The 21,330-nt window shown below is 36.1% G+C and overlaps 1 protein-coding gene across 5 annotated transcripts in view; it reads right to left on the bottom strand.

The window, feature by feature from the left end:
• The window catches only part of LOC127983868 (meprin A subunit beta), a 75,291-nt gene that overhangs the window by 12,488 nt on the left and 41,473 nt on the right, over positions 1-21,330 (bottom strand). The window contains exon 15 of one of the 5 annotated variants that reach the window (XM_052586251.1): positions 20,095-20,750. The exons of the other annotated variants lie outside the window; for them this stretch is intronic. Within the exon in view, the coding sequence (XP_052442211.1) occupies positions 20,709-20,750 (42 nt within the window). The 3' untranslated portion in view covers positions 20,095-20,708. Of the gene's footprint in view, positions 1-20,094; positions 20,751-21,330 lie in introns of those variants that run through there. 5 annotated transcript variants of the gene reach the window in all.

Genomic DNA, 21,330 nt, shown 5'->3' with positions numbered 1-21,330 from the left:
CTCCTTTAAGCAATCCAATCCAATGTGAAGTATGACATAAATTTCGGCACATTTAAAAGTCACTAATCCCTGGAGATAAATCTGTAAAAACTATATTAAAATTTCAACTTAAGGACCCAAAGAGCAGCGGCAGTCAAACACGCCAGCGTTCACTCAGGGGGCGTGACCGGAAAATGCACAAAACTCCACTCAGTTGGCTGACCTTTGTCTCTTATTCTTTTGACAGGAAACAATGGGGTTCATACTGGAGAGTCATTGCATGGCACAATAATGCCCAATTCTCATGCAATAAGTTGCTTCCTTTTTTTTTATTTCTGCCACACCCGGAACCGGAGTGGGATGCGTCCCACACAAATCATTCCCTCGGGAAACTTGTGACTCGTCAAGAGGGTTCCACAGGTTGAACATTTTTGTCACCCGTGACATATACACAAACTAAAATTTACATAGCAAACCAACTTTTGATTATTCTTCAATCATTCCATATATTCAACCATCAAGACCATCAACATTTACATTTATTCATTTAGCAGACGCTTTTATCCAAAACGACTTACAGATGAGGACAGTGGAAGCAATCAAAAACAACAAAAAGAGCAATGATATATAAGTGCTATAACAAGTCTCAGTTAGGTTAACACAGTACACGTAGCATGGTATTTTAAATAATATAATAAATAAAAAGAAAACAGATAAATTACAAAAAGAATAGTGCAAGCTAGTGTTAGAGGTCTTTACACACACACACACACACACACACACACACACACATACAATTGCATAATTAATGAAAATAATATAGAATACAAAAAGATTTCAAAGGTAGTTAGATTTTTTTTTTTTAAGAATAGAATTAGAATAGTGATTGTTAAAGTTAGAGGGTTAAATTAAAGATGGAAGAGATGTGTTTTAAGCCGATTCTTGAAGATGGCTAAGGACTCAGCTGTCCGGATTGAGTTGAGGAGGTCATTCCACCAGGAGGGAACATTTAATTTAAAAGTCCATAAAAGTGACTTTGTGCTTCTTTGGGATGGCACAATCAAGCGACGTCCAGAAACCAAGCTTCTAGAGGGCACATAAGTCTGAAGTAACAAATTTAGGTAAATGGGTGCAGAGCCCCCATGTACATGTATTCTAGTTAATATACCAGGATTCAAAACATGCCATCATTAAGTAAAAGGGAAATGCATATACATCTCTAGACTAACAAACTGAGGGGAGCTTTTCCATATATCATTCTTACACAATGGTTTCTTTGTCATTATCTAATGAACTTGAACTAGTACTAAATCTTGGGGGTTTAGTCACCCATGGTGGAATAGAGACTAAATCTGGGAAATCATCATTATCATTTTCGGGAACCTGTATTTACATCATCATTTGGTGATGTATACAAAAAAAATATATATTCTAAATTTTTGCAAAAGGTCTGCACATCTGAAATATAATCAGAAAATAAATTCATTAGGCAGTAATCTGCAAGCCTCTGTTAATGCCACTAGTTTAGCTGCTTGGGCTGAATAGAGTGCAATGACCCCGACAAAATCACATCATGTTCCGTATTTACAGTATAGCCAACCTTGTTTTGCCTGTCTCAGGGTCTCTAAAGGCTGACCCCTAAACAAAAAGCATCATGTCAGCATTGTCAATGGGGGTCTCTCTGAGGTCTGGCCATTGCTTCCAAACAGCTTCAAGCACAGTTACACAGTAAAGTTATACCTTCTTCTTCTCTGTTGTTAACAGAGTGGTAATATTTAACATAGAGCAGTGTTTCACTGTCACATTTGTTTTTTTAATAAATACAGTGTGGTTTCTTAGCCAGCGATCAGTAGACAGATATGAAGTTTCCTGTTTCAGCATAATTATTGACAGCGTGTGAAACCAGCAGTGTTGCATCAGTGTAACCCATTATGGCTTTTTCTGCAGTTGTACTGGCTGTAAGCATTTTGGCAACCTTGCAAACACATGATTTTTTGCATAATTTGGGATGAATGTGCAACAATTTGAACACATTCCCAGGAATGACAATAGTTGTTTTTTGTAGCTGGTTTTGGAATTTTTTGTGTGTTACCTTTCCCAATAAAATTTAATGCAAACCAGAATTGACTGGGTGTACTGGCATACTGATCTGTCATTTTCCAGATCAACCATGTAAAACCATTTGGCATCTGATGGCACTTGAGACATTATTAGCACATAAGTGTTGTGGTTTACATAGATAAAAGTTAGATTTTGCTGCTATCACCACTGCTCCATCTCCTCTCAAACTCAAATCATACTTTTGTTATGCCACTGTAATCTTATGAGAATTTGGTTGTTTTTCAAGTAAAATGTGGTTCTACAAATCATACATTTACTTACGTTTTCACCGGCACTAAAATGTACAATAAATGTAAATTATTTATGTATGAACAACTTTATAGAATTAATTCTTATTAGTATTGAAATTGCAACAATATTATATTCAGTTGTCAAATCAATGGCATTATGTTTTCAATTGTGCATTATTAAATGAAGCATACTCAATTTATTATGTATAAAATGATAACATTTAATTCTTTATGATTTTTACAACCAACTCGTTTAGAAAAATACATAATGTAAGAACACTTTAAACCCTTACAATGAATAAAGTTTCTGTAGTCTTACTCCTTACTTATCATGTAATATGTACTTTGTTTGATATATTTTCTCTCACATGCTGTGATTGATAATAGAACCATAAAATACACCAAAAAGGCAAAAAAAGCTAAGAAAATTTCTAGGCATCTGTTCTCATTACTTTGTGCTTCATTGTTTATTTCCTCTCCCTATGTTCAGCTACCTCATATAACATGACATTTCTATTGCATTTGAAGAAAATCCCTAAATCCTTCATTTTTACCTTCTTCTTTATTCACTTCTTCTCTTCTTTATTCTCCTTCTTCTTTAAAATATAGTGCAATCAGTTAGGACATTGCGCAGTGCTCATTCAATAAATGCACAGCTAAACAGATGGGTTTTGAGTCTAGATTTAAATGTGACTAGTGTTTTAGCACATCTGATCTCTTCTGGAAGCTGATTCCAACTGCGGGCGGCATAGTAACTAAAGACGGACTCCCCTTGTTTTGTGTGAACCCTTGGTATTTCTAACTGACTTGATCCTAGTGATCGGAGTGCTCTTTTAGGTTTATATTCAGTGAACATATCTGCAATATATTTTGGTCCTAGGTCATTTAGTGACTTATATACGAGTAAAAGTACTTTAAAATCAATCCGATATTTAACTGGAAGCCAGTGTAAGGACCTGAGGACTGGTGTGATATGCTCAGATTTTCTGGTTCTAGTCAGAATCCTGGCAGCAGTGTTCTGGATGAGCTACAGCTGTCTAATGGTCTTTTTGGGAAGGCCAGTGAGGAGCCCATTACAATAGTCCACCCTGCTGGTGATAAAGGCATGAACAAGTTTCTCCAAGTCTTGACTGGACACAAAACATCTAATTCTTGCAATGTTTTTAAAATGATAGTATGCTGATTTAGTTACTGCTTTGACATGACTACTGAAACTAAGGTCTGTCTCCAGAATCACACCAAGATTCCTGACTTGATTTTTTGTTGTTTGACCCATAGAGTCAAGGTATGCATTCACCTTGAACACTTCAACTTTGTTTCCAAATGCAATGACATCAGTTTTTTACTTATTTAACTGAAGATAGTTCTGGCACATCCAACTATTAATTTCATCAATGCATTGGCAGAGGGAGTCAATGGGGCTGTAGTCATTTGGAGATAAGGCTAGGTAAATCTGGGTATCATCTGCATAGCTGTGGTAGGCAATTTGGTTCTTTCTCATTATTTGACTTAGTGGAAACATATACAGGCTAAACAAGAGCGGTGCAAGAATTGAGCCTTGTGGGACTCCGCATGTCATGGATGTCCACTTAGACTTATGCTCTCCTATACTCACATAATAGCCTCTCCCTTCTAAGTATGATCTGAACCATTTGAGTACCATCCCAGAAAGCCCGACCCAGTTTTCCAGTCTATCTAGTAGTATGTTATGATCGACAGTGTCAAACGCAGCACTGAGATCTAGTAATACCAGCACCGATATTTTGCCAGAGTCACAATTTAAGCGAATATCATTTATTATCTTAATGAGTGCTGTCTCTGTGCTGTGATGCGGTCGGAAACCAGATTGAAAATTGTCCAGGTATCCATTTGAGTTTATGTATTTGTTCAGCTGATTAAAAACTACCTTTTCTATAATTTTGCCTATAAAAGGAAGATTAGATATTGGTCTAAAATTGCTCAAAATTGTGTTATCAAGATTGGTCTTTTTCAGGAGGGGCTTAACAACTGCAGTTTTTAGGGGGTTGGAAATATCCCAGAAAGAAGTGAGGCATCTCTAAGAGATCTGCTTTTAAACAGTCAAGCACACTTTTGAAAAAAGATTTGGGAAGTGTTTCAAGACAACAGGTTGACGATTTTAGTTGCTGCACTATGTCTTCCAGAATTTTCCTATCAATTGTTTCAAAAATAGACATAGTATCATTTTGATATTTTGGCCGAATCTGTTTGACCTCTGCATTACTTGAGGATGTGCTAATCGCCTTTCTGATATTTATGATTTTATCAGAAAAGAAAGAAGCAAACTCATTGGATTTGCTGTCTGATAGCATTTCACTGGGAATCTGACTTGGGGGGTTTGTCGGTCTCTCAACAGCAGGGGTGGTAAAAGTACTCAAAAGTTATACTCAAGTAAAAGTAGATGTATCTAAATAAAAAATGACTCCAGTAAAAGTAGAGAGTCCTCCATTCATATATTTAAAATATACTTAAGTACCGGAAGTAAAAAGTAAATATTCAAATTAACTGTAAATATCAATAATTAAGCAGATCATTTGTTTTGGGAGTGATATTCAGTGTTTTAATTGAACAAATGATGAGATTAGATACTTTAGAATTTGTTAGATTTACAATCAAAAGAGACAATGAAGAACCTTATCGCAGTATAGGGAATTAACTTTTAATAGACATGTTCCATAACATCATAGCTGCATCAAACAGAAGATGTGCAAGATACAAGGTAAGACTGTTTCAGAATATCAATGAGGAAGAACCACCTCTTTATAGATTTAGTTCTCCCAAAAATGAAAATTCTGTCATTCGCATTTTAGGGGCTAAATATCACGTTATTGGTATTGTCGCTCCGACCTGCGGACATGAAAAACCACCACAGACTTGGCAACACTGGTTGGCATATACTACACAGAGCCATAATTCACTGACAATCTACACCAAATCGATCTTTTGGTTGCACTTTATTTTACAGTACGTGTACTTACATGTACTTATAGTGTACTTACAGTGTATTTATCTAATAAAGTTCTGGTAATACAAGGTAACTACATGGGTTAGGGTTAGGTTTAGGGGTAGGTTCAGGGTTAGTACCTAGTTATTACATAGTTGTTGCAATTACTATAATAAGTACATAGTGTGTACATGGGGAACAGGACTGTAAAATAAAGTGCTACCGATTTTTTTCTCGATTTTGAAAGCGATTTTGTGTTAGTTGTTGGTGGACTACGGCCCTGTGTAGTAACTGCCGCTCCACCTGAACCAGTGTTGCAACATCCGTGGTTGTTTTTCATGTCCGCCGGTCGTAGAAACCCCAATACCAATAACTTGATATTTAGCGCCTAAAATGTGACTTTTACCAAGGCAACCCTTCAAATAAACGTATATTTTAACCCCGGGAAGCAATTTTTATCGGGGAACCTCCTAGAAACGCGTTTTTGGCTAGTTTTGGACTAGTTTTGTGAAGCAACTGGTCAGGATTTGTTGTGAAAACCTGGCAACCCTGATCTGAACGCATGTGCTGGAAATATATAGTACTAATTACAGGAGCGTTACTGATGAGATGAGCATGAAAATCGCATTCGACACAGCCCTACTGAAATTTCATTCACCCGTGTCAGGCAAAGAAGACATCTCAGCCAATAAGAATCTCCCTTGACTTCAGTGAATTCAAACATATCCTTGAGATATGGGCATGGGTGATCCCTGTCGGGAATCTCGGGATCGTTGCGGGCAGCAAGAGCTGCACTATCACCTATTTTAGCGATCATCTTCCACCTCGAACTAACTGCTGCGTGAGCATATGTTGGCAAAGAACTCACGAAGTTGCGCGTTCTTTTTTTCAAAAGAAAACCAAATTTTTCATTGGTTTGTAAAATCAGTGTAATAAATACTTGAAGCGGGCATGGGGAAATGTATCGGAGTAAAAAGTAAACTTTGTCTTTAATAAAGCAGTGGAGTAAAAGTGAAAGTAGATGCAAATAAAACATACTCAAGTAAAGTACAGATCCCCAAAAAAAAATACTTAAGTAATGTAGCAAAGTATTTTTACTTCGTTACTTACCACCACTGCTCAACAGTGGCAAAAAGAGTATGAGTGTTATTTAAGTTACTGTTTATAAGGTTTGAGAAGAAATTCTGTCTAGCTGTGGCTAGTTTCACATTAAAAGCATGAAGGCTCTCTTTATAGATGCTATAGTGAATTTCAAGTTTCGTCTTCCTCCACATCCGCTCGGCTTTTCTGCATTGTCTTTTCATAGTCTGAACTGCTGTTGATCTTCTCCAAACTGATTTCTGTCTGTTTGTTTTCTTACTGTCTATTATTGGAGCAATATCATCAATAACATTCTTAACTTTTGAGTTGAAGGAATCAAGGAGAATATCAACAGAGTCTGCAGAAATGTTTGGTGTTAAAGATATAGCCTCCATAAATAGTACACTTGTGTTCTCGTTTATGCATCTTCTTCTGACAGAGACAGATCGAGATTCAGTGGTAGCAGAGATCAATATATCAAAGAAAATACAGAAGTGATCAGATAGTGCTATGTCCTTAATAACAATGGATGAAATGTTTAGACCCCTACTGATGATTAGATCCAGAGTGTGTCCACCTTTGTGTGTGGGTCCATGCACATGCTGAATCAGGTCAAAAGTGTTTAGAACCGTTATCATTTATTTTGTAGTTTTGTTTTCTGCATTATCTATGTGAATATTAAAATCCCCTGCAATTGCAAAACAGTCAAACTCTGAGGAAATTATTGATACAATTTCTGTGACCACTTCAACGAAGGCTGGAGAGTATTTTGGTGGCCTGTAAATAATAATAAACAGAATGCGTGGGACACCTTTCAGCACAATCCCTAGATATTCGTAAGACAAGTACTGACCAAATGACACTTGCTTGCATTGATAGACATCTTTAAATAGAGCAGCTACACCCCCACCTCTCCTAACAGTCCTGCAAACACTCATGTAAGTGAAGTTAGGAGTGGCTGCTTGATTTAGGATTGTTGCACTGCAGCTGTCTTCTAGCCATGTTTCATTTAGAAACATAAAATCCAGATTGTTTGTGGTTATAAAGTCATTGATTAGAAATGATTTATTTTTTAGTGAGCGAATGTTTAAAAGTGCTAACTTGATGGCAGTGCTTGGTGTCTTTATATCAATCTTAGTTTGATGCATAATAGGCCGCAGATTAGATGAGTTTGCCCTTCGCCTTGAGAAGCCCTTAGACTTTCTATCACGTGATAAAACTGAAATAGAGAAAGCTACAGGCACACTGGGTTCCCGCTTGTTCTGTAAGCATTTGTGAATGTTGCTGCTATTATAGCGGGGACCCGACACATATGCCTTGCCTTGCCTTGCCTTGCCTACATTTTCACCGGCACTAAAATGTACAATAAATGTAAATTATTTATGTATGAACAACTTTACAGAATTAATTCTTATTAGTATTGAAATTGCAACATTATTATATTCAGTTGTCAAATCAATGGCATTATGTTTTCAATTGCATTATTATCAATTGCAAGAAAATATATTTATAATATTATGAAACATTATAATGTTTCATAATTAGATAATCAAGCATTTTCTATTGCCTTAAAAGCATTTCAACATATCCACAAATAACATTTTACATAACATTGGTAAACTACTTTAATATAACATCCTCGAAATACAATTCCTTCAAATGATTTCTCATTATTTATATCCTTGTGGTTCAGAATCCTCTTCTCAAGCATTTGTAAAAAAAAAAAAAAAAAATCGAAACCTGTGTTGTCATCTTTCTGAAAGTGAGGTCTAAAAATTTTCTCTATATGATGCTAGAATTGCACACTGAATGTTCATCTCATCAGTCTGGTTGAGATTCTGTGGTTCATAGAAATAAAGGATTGCAGTTAAACATTGACGTGTGTGAATAAATTTATTAGGGAAAAGTTATTTGATTTGTATACGTGTAAATGACTTATATCGTCCAGGTAGTAGCAGTGCCGCAGGTTGAGGTGGCCAAAGAAGTTGCGGCTGTAGTACTGTGGATTTTTTCTGTTTCTTATACTAGATAGCAGTCATAATTTAAAACTGAAGTGTGTAATTTGGGGAGTTAAAATATAACTTAGCTATTTATAGTTTGATCCCCCCATGAAAGGTGTAGCACTGTGAATTTTAGAGCTATAAACATTGAGCATATAGGATCATCACAGCCAGGCCAACTTTCAGGCAAATCATAGATAGAGAGAGTGTTTTGTAACCTGGGCCCGTATTCATAAAGAATCTTAATGCAAAAAGTAGCTCCTAGTGACAAAATTCTTAGAAAATTCTTAGAAATTTTCCTTTAAGAATGGCCTTGTATTTATCCACTAACTGGGCTAACAGTAAACACTGTTCCTCTGTCCAGTTTGGCTTTCTCACCCTTCTTGGTTCTGATTCCATGTTTGATACATTAAAACCAACATTCAAACCGCCACTTAAATAGGACAGCAATCACTGTAATTGGAAAGAGTGGAACAATTTTTATAATTCTAAGCAAAAATTAAATACCTTATAGGAAATTAAAAGCATGGTAAATAAAAAAAAAAAGGATTTAGATACACACATATAATGTGTGTGTGTGTGTGTGTGTGTGTGAGAGAGAGAGAGAGAGAGAGAGAGAGAGAGAGAGAGAGAGAGAACGGTCAAATAGGAAAAATTACGCATGTAAATTCAAAGTGAGAATTAGAATACACCCTATAATTAAAATCACTCTTTTTTTCCTTCTTGGACAGCCAACCAATCACAGTCTTCAAAAGATTGTGTCATACATGAAAACGGGGTCAACCCCGCCTCCTCACTAAGATGAAAGTTTTTGTCTTTTGAGAGGATTCTTAGAATCTTTATGAATACGGGCCCAGGTTTCAAAATGGTCAATCAGTTTTAAAAAATTTTAAACTTCAGTTTGGTGACGCCAAAGTTAAGAAATACACACTTCAGATTAAAATATGAAACTGAAAGGAACTACTTAATGTTTTTCAAACGACTGTGCTGTAAGTTTAATTCAACACATGATTAATTATTAGAATAGCTCCACATGATGTACAGTATAGGCTACACATGAATGGTGACTGACCACATGTTTGCTGTCACTGGCATGCTGTTCATTGCAGTGATCACGTAGATCGAGTTCATCCAGTCCATCCTCCTGGCAGTACAGACACACAAAAGTTCAGAGTAAAACTGAAAAAATCATTTAAAAATCATTTTCAGAATAATTTTAGGTTCCCCAAATATTCTGAAGAACCACTTTTTTAACTATAACATACCTTTTGTGAAATTAAATTTTAAAGGTTCTGCATGAAACATAGATGCCAATAAAGTACTTTTATTTTTAATATTGATATTATTGTTTATCTTTTTTAAAAGATATGCCAAAATAAATAAATACTATTTAGAAAAAGTTTTGGATATTTTGATATTTTGGATTGTGTTAATGGTTCATTATAAATGGGAATGTGCACTATATTTTGGACAAAAGCTTGTGGACAAGAAATATCAGATGAAAGTGTTGTAAACACTGGTTTAGCAAGCTATGTAGTAAAATAATGTAATTTTCATTTTCACTTTGTGCACAGTAAGGGGTTTTTCAAACTGTTGTCCAGTACAGTCATCTAGAAAAGGGGTTTTCAGGGGAATGCAATGGGGGTAATAAGGGATCTGTGTACATTTTAGAGAAAAACTAATAAATAAATAATTCAAAAAAAGTTAATGAAATAAATATACTGAAATAAATAAATAATATAAGAAGATTAAAATAAATAAATTAATGAATAAATACAAATATATTCAAATAAATTATAAAACATTTTAATAACATAAAATAATTAAAGTAAACAACTACGAAAGTATTTGGATTGGATATATTATATATATTTGCTATATGAAAATATAAAGCTGATATTTTAGCTGCTTTTTAAATTTAAGGATGGGAGTCGTAAGAACTGTCCTATATGGGCGTCTGTGGCATCTAAAATATTTAAAACCCCAGTCACTGTGTGCCTTATGATTAGGATTTGTTGAATTGTGAATAACCAGATGTCCTCACCCCTGAGGTTGTGGACTCATCTCCATTTGGGTGATCTCCGTTTGCCATGGCCTGTGAGTGAAACAAAATATGAGTCATCCAAACCATAGTGTCAATCAAATAATTGTCCTCTTAATGGGACTTACCATTCATCCATTGAAGTCTGCACATTATCCTGGGACGGGGCAGGGTTTAGCGGCAGTGGAACTGTGGCAGGTGGCGGGAGGACTTGGATTAGACCAATCGAGGCAGGAGTAATGGGTGCAGGTTGTGGGGCATTAAATTTGCAAGTGGAGCTCTGATCCGAGGCATGGGAATGGGCTGTGCAGAGGAAATGAAAAGGGAAGGGGCTTGATTCTGTGGGGTGGGTAGCACTGCTGCCCAATTAGGTGCACTAGCTTGAGCAGTAGTGTCTGCCTGTTGTCCCAGTGAATCCTGAAGTTGGTCGAGGAGACTGTTGGTTTAAAAGAAATGATGAACTATTTAAAATTTAACAGAAAATACACTAAGCAATGATACTGGCCTGGGACTTACTTCTGTATGTTTGCACCAACAGCTCTCCTTGAATTAAAGTTTTGAAAATCAGGATTGGGCAGGATTGGGTGCAAGTGCCTCCTCCTATCAGGAAGCTGAAACAAAAAATATCAAAAAGACTGATTGAGGCATCGCTGGAAAATTCTGAAAGTACAAAGGGAGAAAAAGAGTACTTGTAAGAGAGCATAAAATAATCAACAACTATAAACATGAAGATAAAACAATGGCTGGCAAGGCTGGTAATCTTTGTCAACCAATCATGTGATGGAATTTCCCTTAAGAAATACTTTAGCCTTTTGCTGCCAGTAAATGCTCAGGTTATTTATGAGAAATGATATGCACTTGTGAATAAGGAGATACTGCAAATGTATAAAAAAGTAAATCAAATAAATGTCACACATAAAAGCTGTTTCCAACTACAAAAGCACTTTATGAAGAAAATTTGATTTATTGAATGAGTTTGATTTACAATCACTTATCGAATATTTTGCATACGGTATACATTTTTATACATCATTACTGTATAAAAGTCTAAACTATGCATATGTTAAATTATGTTAAATGCCTCACAATCCTACAAGTTTGATCAAGTTGTAAAGTCTCCACATGAAGTCACCAAACTCACCAATCCATGTCAAAAATAAGCCACACTTACACTTTTCCACAGCATGGAGATGGTTGAGAAGGATTCTGTATGTTTTCCCTGCAAACAGGACACTCTTCCGAGCAGACATGTCCAAATTGTCTTTTATTTAGTCTGTCTGTCAAGTCTCCTCTGATATCTTCACTTTCAGGTTGTAAAGATTAAATGCAGTCCAACTTCCTTATGGTCACAAAGAGGGAATGTATCTTTTTTGTTTCAGCTGTTTTCATGATGAAAGCACTGATATACTGATCAGGAGAAGTAAACTTTGTGGGCAAATGAATAAACTTCCATACTGTACAATTTTAATTATGCCATTAACAAACTGTTTAATGTCACATCAGTCAATCCCTCTTAAACGTCTTTAATATTGACATTACCTTTTGGTTTCATATATTCTATCTAGATTCAAGATTCAAGTAGCTTTATTGGCATGGTAAAAGTATATTTACAATGCCAAAGCATAGCACAAATTAAACACAACTATACATAAGAATAGAAGTATTTAGTATAGAGTCTATATATCTGTATAAAATAAAACTAAAGTACTATTAAAAATTCTAATAAAGAGACAGGAGAAGGACTGGATCGTGTCTCATCGGTTTATGTGTGTTTTTTTCCGGATGTGACTTGTGGTTCTATTCTTCTGCTTGTCCTTTTATCATGGCAGGTCTTGAAGTACCTTGCAGCCAGGTTAGAGCTTGTTGAGGTTTCTCCCAGAATGTATGGCAATTTGTCCTTTTGTATCTGGTTGAAGTCTTTGTGCTGGTTTGTGAATTGGGGGAAGAATGCTTGCTTAAATTGTGTATAATTACGGCATTTTGTTAAAAAGTGCAGTTCTGTTTCCATTTCATGTTGTGTGCAGTTTGGACACAATCGGTCTCTTTTGGTAGCTAGGTCTCTCTGTGTAGTGAGGTTATAGTCACTGCGTCTGTACATGGTCAGGTCTTTTCTTAGTTTAGGGTCTGCCACTGTATTTAGGTATTCTGCCCATATATATTATCTGTTTAGATACAGATAGCATTTTAATTTACTCTGCTGAGCTGCTGCTTCTGTCCAATGTTTCAGATATTTCTCTTACTGTGTTTTAATGATTTGATTTATTCTAGCTGGGGTTTTGGATTGTAATGTGAGTTCTGAGACCAGCTGGTCGAAGGGGCTTTTCTATGGGTTCAGTTCTTGGTAGTTTAAGGCTTTATGGTGGAGGGTCTCAGTATGACTTCTTTTTAGGTGCACATGGAATTTAATGTATTTTATTTATTTTTTATTTATTTTTTATTATTAGTGGGAACATCCCTAATTCTGCTCTGCAGGCATTGTTTGGATTTTTTCGTTGTACACGAAGAATATGGGCAAATTAATATAAATTAATATAGATAGAAATATCTCTATCTATCTACAGTATCTATAAAAATGGGAAATCGTCAGTGTTAATATCAATTATATAAAATGTAACATCATGTTAAGGGTCATTTATATGTTATATGTGTTCACACTACTTCCCAGTTTAATGTTACACTTTTTAAACCTTTGACATCTATTTTGTGCTGATTCAACACTATATTAAATTGTATATCTGTCAGTCAGTCTGTCTTTGTCTATCTATATTTTGTACCGAAAGTTAAAAGTTTATTAAGGGCACCGTGCAAAGGCTTTTACGGTCTATGTGAAGAACAGACGAGGCGCGCTCATGGCTCAGTGCGTGCAGTCAGTGCAGGAGTTCATCCAGGACTCGTTCGTGCTGATGGTGGCCATCCTGTGCAGCGAGGATGTGGAGAGAGTGACCCGCAAAAACAGCCTGAGCTTCCCCGAGCTGCTGCGGCCTTTCTGCCGCCTGACGTCAGAGGGTAAGAGGGCAGCTGGTCAGACAGCCGCGGATCACCCACCACAACCGATGATCACTAGATGAAACGGTTGTTAGTCAGCTCCCTTACACATACACACTTTCTTCAAAACCTAGTGAGCTGTCTGCCAAGACATTGCCCAAACAGTCAGGTGCAATTACAACGTTCAGACGGGAATAATAAAGTCTAGCTAGGCAGTCCAGTATTGGTTTTGAGAGACCTGCCCAAAAATTTTCCCTAGCAAGGCACCTTATTAGGATTTGAGACGCACTGAAAATTATGTCTAAGTAAGCAGCTCACCAGGTTTTCAGTCACACGCCAAAAATGCTGTTTAGACAGGCAGCTCACTCGATTTTCAGCTACACGCCCAAAAGTGCTGTCTAAATAAGCAGTTCGCTAAGTTTTGAGAGATGTGCCCACAAGATCCGTCTAGGTTGACAGCTAACTAGCTTTTGAGAAACACATGTTCAATAATAGTGTTTAATAAAGGTGTCCCAGACCTAAGAGGGCTCTAATGGTCAGCAAATTCTCTCTGTGTTGAGAAACATAGGGTCTTGTGCACAGTGAGACCGGGGGCCCTATGCTCTAGGGTCCTCTGGCTCATTTCGTAATCCAGCTCTGATCCTCACTTAAATAATGGGAAGGGTTTCAGACCATATTTATCTGAATTTGATCTCTGTTTGTGAAATCTGATCTGATTTCCGCTCACCTGACCATTTAGTGACACGAGTCTTAGACAGACACAGCACAGATCGGATGCCTGTATTGGTGAGGGTTAGATTCCCTCTGTGTTTGACCTGTGCTGTTAATCACCAGCCTGTATCTATTAAAGGATGTGGGATAATCCTAAAGAGGCAGGCAATCAGATCAACTGGCTAAACTTATGAAACTGCCGTTGTGTACAGTGACACAGTAGTCAGTGAATGACCAAGATACACAATCGACCAAAAGTTTGGGGTTTTATTTATTTATTTTTTTTACAAAATTTATTTTTCACTTATTTGTCTTTAAGAGTTGACAGGAAGTAAAAGGGAGAGGGAGATGGGATCGGCAAAGGTCCGCAAGCCAGGATTCGAGCCCGGGACACCTGGATCACATATGATGGCACACGAGGCTATTGGTGCTAATTTGATTTTATTAATTCATGTTTTAGAAGCATCTAATGCTAATCAATATTGTATTTGTTTGATCAAATATACAGTAAAAACTGTGATATTGTAAATTTAATGTAACTTTTCTACTTAATATATTTTGAAGTGTAATTTGTTCCTGTGATCAAAGCTGAATTTTCACCCTCTCCAGTCTTCAGTGCCACATGATCCTTCAGAAATCATTCTGATATGATGATTTAGCACCTATTTATTATTATTATCAATGTTGAAAACAGTCACTTAATATATTTGTGCAAACACTTTCACTATTTTACTGTCACTTTTGATCAGTTTAATGCATAACTTTATTAACCAATAATGATATTTGAAAAGCTAATCATGTTCCATATTCCTCTGGAACAACTGACATGTGTTTTGTGTTTCCTATTTCATTTGTTTCAGTTTTTGTTCCTTGAACTGCTTTTAATTCCTGTCTGAGCGACATCATCACATTCATTGACTGAAATCTTAGAATTCCTCCATTTATCAACAATATTAGTCTTTCAGGAATCATGCAGTTGTGGGAAAACATGGCACATTTTGTATAGCACAATAGACACAGACTTCTTATATCAGTCATAGACTTCACTGATACACTTGTCATCAGAAAACTCTTTCAGATACTAAGAAAAACCCATTTCTCACATTGCATTTGTTGCAGTGTTATGGATTTGTAGAAAAAGCTGGTAACACAGTTAGGTTGACTCAAATGAACACAGTGCTCTCTTTGTGCGTGTGTGTGTGTCCCTCAATAATGTGATGTGATTTATTCAGGAATGCCTTGGCAGCAGAGGAGCAAAGTCTCATCTTTATTATTTATGTCATGCTTATCATGTGAATAGTGGAGTGCAAACACGCAGCTCAAATATTTAATACTTGCGTTCAGCAAGGATGCATTAAATTAATAAAAAGTGACTAAAGATATTTATGGTAAATATGATTTCTATTTCAAATCACTGCTGCTCTTTTGAACTTTATATTTACATAAGAAAATGCATAATTTCCACAAAAATATTAAACAACTGTTTTCAATTTTTATAGCAATAATAAAAAAAGGTATAAAACTGGTATTCTTGAGCAGCAAATCAGCAAATCAGCATATCAGATTGATTTCTGAAGGATCATGTGAGACTGAAGACTGGAGTAATGATGCTAAAAATTCAGCTTTGCATCAAAGCAATACATTACATTTTACAATATATTAATAGAAAACTTAAAATAGAAAACGTTTTTACAGTATTTAAAATAAAGAAAAAATGCAGCCTTGATAAGCATTAGAGACATTGCAAATGTCAAACTTTTGCTCAGTTCCTTTGTGTAATAAATTATTTTAATATGCATTAATGATAATGTACTAGTGGTCCAGGTTGAACCAGTATTGGATTCTAGACCATGTAAAGCCCTGTTCACACCAAGAACAAAACTATAAACAGATCTATAACGATATAGTTCTAAAAATCCTTCTCCATATTAAAGAATATATATATATATATATATATATATATATATATATATATATATATATATATATATATATATATATATATATATATTTTTTTTTTTTTTTTTTCTTTTTTTTTTTTTGCTGGCTGATGAAGATGCAAACATTGACAACCAATCAGAATCAATCCTGCTATCACAAGCTCGAGATTGCGTGTATGTGTGATGTGCTAATATAGTTATCTTTATAGAGATCGTTCTTGGTGTGAAGTTGTGAACAGGCCTTAAGACTGATGATACACAGGGCAACTTCTTAAGCGATATTGCTGGGCAACTTTGGTTAACGTTGGCGTCAATGAGCAACTAGGTGAGACATAGTGCCCACGATTGATTTAAAGTATCCATATATAGAAATGTGTTACCCATTCTCACTGGGAAAGTGCCCAAGCAATGTTGCTCAAAAAAAGTTGCCCTGTGTATCATCAGCTTAATTCTAAAACCTAGAAAAAAGCTTAAGCAGAATAAGCAGCACCATTATTAATTTTACATCAGCCAGTTCATCATCTTTTTTTTTTTCTTCTTTGCTCTCTTTTGTTACTGAACTGTAGGTCACCTGCGTGACCCCAATAACCAGGTGGTTGTGGTGAAGGGCCTCCGGATCAGTGTGACTGGGATCAACACACGGCCTCCACAGACCCCAGAGATGCACACAGTAGCGGTTTTAGCCACGGGCGAATCGGGCAGCCGCCCGGGGCGTCATTTTTTCGTGACACATTGGGGGCGGCAGCACGAGCAGATAAACAAAAAATCCTCTGTGTCGCGAAGCGGTTTTTCGTCATTTATATAATTTCACTGTGTGTGGAATTGGCAAATTGGCGCTCCCTGCAGCTGCCGGCGCCCCTGCTTGCTGAAAATATCCACTGTAGCTTTGTGTTGTGAGAAAAGTGTAAGTGAGTGGGGCGAGAGGCGCGTGCGACATTTCACCTCTGGGTCTCTCTCAAATGGAACGGACAGGGCGGGGGTGGACGGGGACGGGGGATCCACACTAGTAATATAATTAATAATAGGCTAAAGTCAGTCACACACCTCGACTTTCTTCCAAATAACCCACATTTCATTCATAATGTTATAATACAGGCCTATAGTTCCTGCAAATGAAACTAGGTAATACAAGACGATTATGCGGTCATCAAGGTGAATTGGTTTAGTCTTGACTTCTGGTCCTGAGTGACAGTTGGGGGGATGGGAAATCTGTTGATTGTCGAGTGCCAAATAAACAGAGGTGGAGAAGAAAAGGTCAAAGCCAGGTGCCCAATTTCGAAAAAAAAGAAAAGAAGAAGAGGAGAAACGAGCAAAAGATAAAGGTATGCAACTATTGTCTCTGTATGAGACAAGTCATAACTAAAAGTGTGTCATGCGTATAATTTGAGGCAGTAACCTAATGGCACCTCCATGAAAGTTAGATTGATATACTAATTTTGGTTGAAAAATATCCTGAAACCCAAAAAGTTTTTGTTTTTGCCTATACATATAATTTAAAGTCATTTTATTTTTTTAAACAACTGAGTCCCAGTGACCATAGCATAACGTGAATAAAATATAATTTTTCAATGTATTTTTTTACTATTTGTTTCTATGCTCTAAAAAATGTGATGACATGGGGAAAAAAATGAAATAAATAAATGTTTTTATTTTCCGGGTCTAGGAGGATATAGCGTGTAATGACAGACATTTAGTGTGTGAGAGCATGTTTATGTAACCCTTCTATTATGTTTTGAGTCAATTTGACCCTAGGCTGTTTTAGCTTTATAAAACATTATCCTATGGTCTTTTGATTTCAAATGCAGTTAAATTGCAATTTCAGGGGCACTTCTAAAATATTTTGGAGCATCCTCTGCCACTGGTCAGGATGATCGAGGGGGGCGCTCGAAAGGGGTCTCGCCCAGGGTGTATTTCAATGTAGAACCGCCACTGGATGCACAGACTCCTCAGCCAGACGGTCTCTGTCTGCCAGCCTCCAGCATTTCACCCCCCCCCCCCCCCTTTTAATATTACTTCAATTAAAATTTCAGTTAGTAGCCGAGACAAAATTTATAATTTTAAAGTTTAAGATGATTTTTGTAAAATATTTTATTTGACATCATTATTTTTTTTTCAATTAATAAGGACGCTAATATAATAATTTTTTAAATAATTTTTTTTTTTGAGGGAATAGTATCAACACTGTATTGCACATTATTTATCAGTGCACATAATTCCAAATGTTAATAAAAATAACATGTTCCAGCTGAAATGACTTTTCTTTTTAGGTGATGTCATCTAGGACCGGTGGGCAAGACTGTAAAGCCCTGCAGAGAGATGTGCGCTTAGCTGAGCGCATCTCAGGGTCTGCTTTCCCATCTCTGCAGGACATTTACTTCAAACGATGCAAAAGCAGAGCTGTTAAAATCATCAAAAACTCCATCCACCCCAGTAACCATCTTTTCACTTTGCTGCCATCTGGTGACCGCTTCCGTAGCCTGATGGCAAAAACTGAGAGACTCAGGAGGAGTTTCTTTTTATATTTTATTCTTATATTTTTATTGTTTACTTTTATTTAATTCTTCCATAGCTATATTTATGTATATTTTCATTAGGGGCCCAAGCACCGATGGTGTGAGGACCCTATTGTATCTGCTCTCTTTCTTATTATTATTCTTACGCTTCTCCAAAATGAATCGCATTTTTGAGGGCTTAAACATGCTCAAAAAGTCATGAAACTTTGCACACGCATCAAACCTGGTGAATATTTTCGTCTGATATAGGATTCATAAGAGGGTGTGGCAAAATGACTCGACAGCGCCACCTATGCTAAAAAAACCAACAGCCTTCCAGCTATGTTTCATGAATTTTGATGATTCGCCATGAAAAGTGAAGTTGCTATAACTCAGACATACAATGTCCAATCTGCCCCAAACTTCACCTTCGTCCGAACCTGAACAGATTGACATGCCCATATTCAGTTATAGTCATAGCGCCACCTATTGGCAACAGGATTTGACATATTTTACACTGCGTCGAACTACTCCTAGAAATTTTAGTGGTCTTTTTTGTGGTCAGTCTAATCTAAAGGCCTGTGCGATGTTCAGTTGTGAAGATCTTGAGTTTTCGTTAAAAGGTGTGTCCATGGCGCCGTGACGAAGTTCGATGTCTCGCCATGGGAATAAAAGATGTTATAACTCAGGCATAAAATGTCCGAACTTCCCCAAACTTCACATGTGTAATAAGAGTCCTGACCTGTACACATCTGAAGGCCAATATTCCATCGGGTGTGGCAAAATGGCTCGATAGCGCCACCTATTTCGATGGGTCTGACAAATTTCGATGTTTTGCCATGAAAAAGGAAGTTTCTGTAACTAAGACATACAATGTCCAATCTGCCCCAAACTTCACATGTTAGATAAGACTTCTGCCCTTAACTGATCTACATGACCATATTCAGTTATAGTCATAGCGCCACCTGCTGGCAACAGGAAGTGACATATTTTATGCTGCGACAAACTTCTCCTAGAAATATTTTGTCATTAATGTACTTTTTGTGGTCAGTCTAATCTAAAGGCCTGTAATGTTAAATTGTGTAAATCTTGAGTTTATGTTAAAGGGCATATCCATTGTGCCATGACAAAGTTTGATTTCTCTTTATTGTCTAGTTTCGTTTCCTCTTTAGAGCCATCATTCCTTTTGCTGTGAAGTAGAGGTTGATTTTACATGCGCTTTTTCTGAATTCAAACAGAATCAGTTTTAATGTAGTTCATCAGTTTGATTTAATGTAAAATATCTGTTTCTTTTTGCTGTTGCATTTACAGTTAAAAACAATTGTGGTTGTATGTTTCCAGTATTGTAAAGTAAAATTTTATATGTATTATATTTAATTTGATATAAAGTAATTTTATATATGTATTGTCTGTATGTATATACATTTTTTTTTATTTTTTTTTTTATTTACATGTTCAAATAAAAAAACAAACAAACAAAAAAATATATATATTGTGGTTGGCAATTTTGTGCCTGAACAAGACCAATACTCATATATAGACAGGGTCATGAATACAAACATATTCAATAAACATTTATTAAATAATGTAGAATATAACACAAAACACCCTGATTTATATTACTGATGACAATAAAAATAAGCAAAACTAGGATAAATATGTATTAGTATGTTTTTTTGGTTATTCAGTGACTTCTGGTAATGTTTCTTTTTTTCCCCTCATTTTGTTTGAGCCAATTCCACAATCTAAATGCAAAATAGATATGGAGACTGATTTGACCCCCAGACCCTTTTGACTTGACCTTGTTACAATTATTTATAATAAAGCACTTTGTAACTGACTACAACAAACCAGTAATAAAATGTGGGAGCATTAACGGTTGACGACTTCTTTTGACACTTTTACATGTATTCATTTTGCAGGCATATTTATCCAAAGCAATTTGAGGACAATTAGAAGAAATTAATCTTAAGGAGACATTTTTTACAAGTTATGATACAGTAGCTCCAGCTCATTAATGAAGACACAATCTGGCAAATCCTGGAAAGATTCTCTCTCTCTCTCTCTCTCTCTCTCTCTCTCTCTCTCTCTCTCTCTCTCTCTCTCTCTCTCTCTCTCTCTCTCTCTCTCTCTCCCTCCATTTAGGCTTCTTGATGTATGCTGCATCTCATGGGGATCTTTTAGTCCATGGTCCCAGGACTCTGGGGTTCTGCAAAGGAAAATGCAGTTTGTTGGGAGCAGAGTTGAGAAGGTTAATTTGGAAATTTTATAGTTTACAGATTACAAGTTACCCTACTTAAAATGTAATAAATAAAACGTAACAAGTAGTGTATCTATTTCAATTGCCTTATTAATTACTGATTACATTAGATTTTTTAAATTACTTTTCTAAATTTCTAATCATTTTCAAACATTTAAAGCAGGCAGGGTTAATCTTTCAGTAGTACTCAACACTGATTACTGTCAGACTTTCTAAATCTTTCTTCACTTGAATTAAGATACTAATTAATTCATTTTAAAGCACAGCCACCACAAAATCAGACTTTAGCACCTCGATTTACTTTGATATCATTCTGAGGTTAAATACTGTTTTAAAATTAAAATAAGAAACCATTAAATAGCTATGATACTGTTTTTGAAATCAAATCTTTGCATATCTGTAGCAGGAAACACTGACATCTAATGATTCCTGAAATAAATAATTTGTCCTAAAAAAACATTTAAAGAAGTCAATCATATGTATATGTGTGAAATATTCACATAACTCCTTTGTAATTGTTTACATAATT

The sequence above is a fragment of the Carassius gibelio genome, chromosome B20 (assembly GCF_023724105.1).
Source record: "Carassius gibelio isolate Cgi1373 ecotype wild population from Czech Republic chromosome B20, carGib1.2-hapl.c, whole genome shotgun sequence".
Classification (NCBI taxonomy): Eukaryota; Metazoa; Chordata; class Actinopteri; order Cypriniformes; family Cyprinidae; genus Carassius; species Carassius gibelio.
This window is presented reverse-complemented; position numbering and strand designations above follow the sequence as displayed.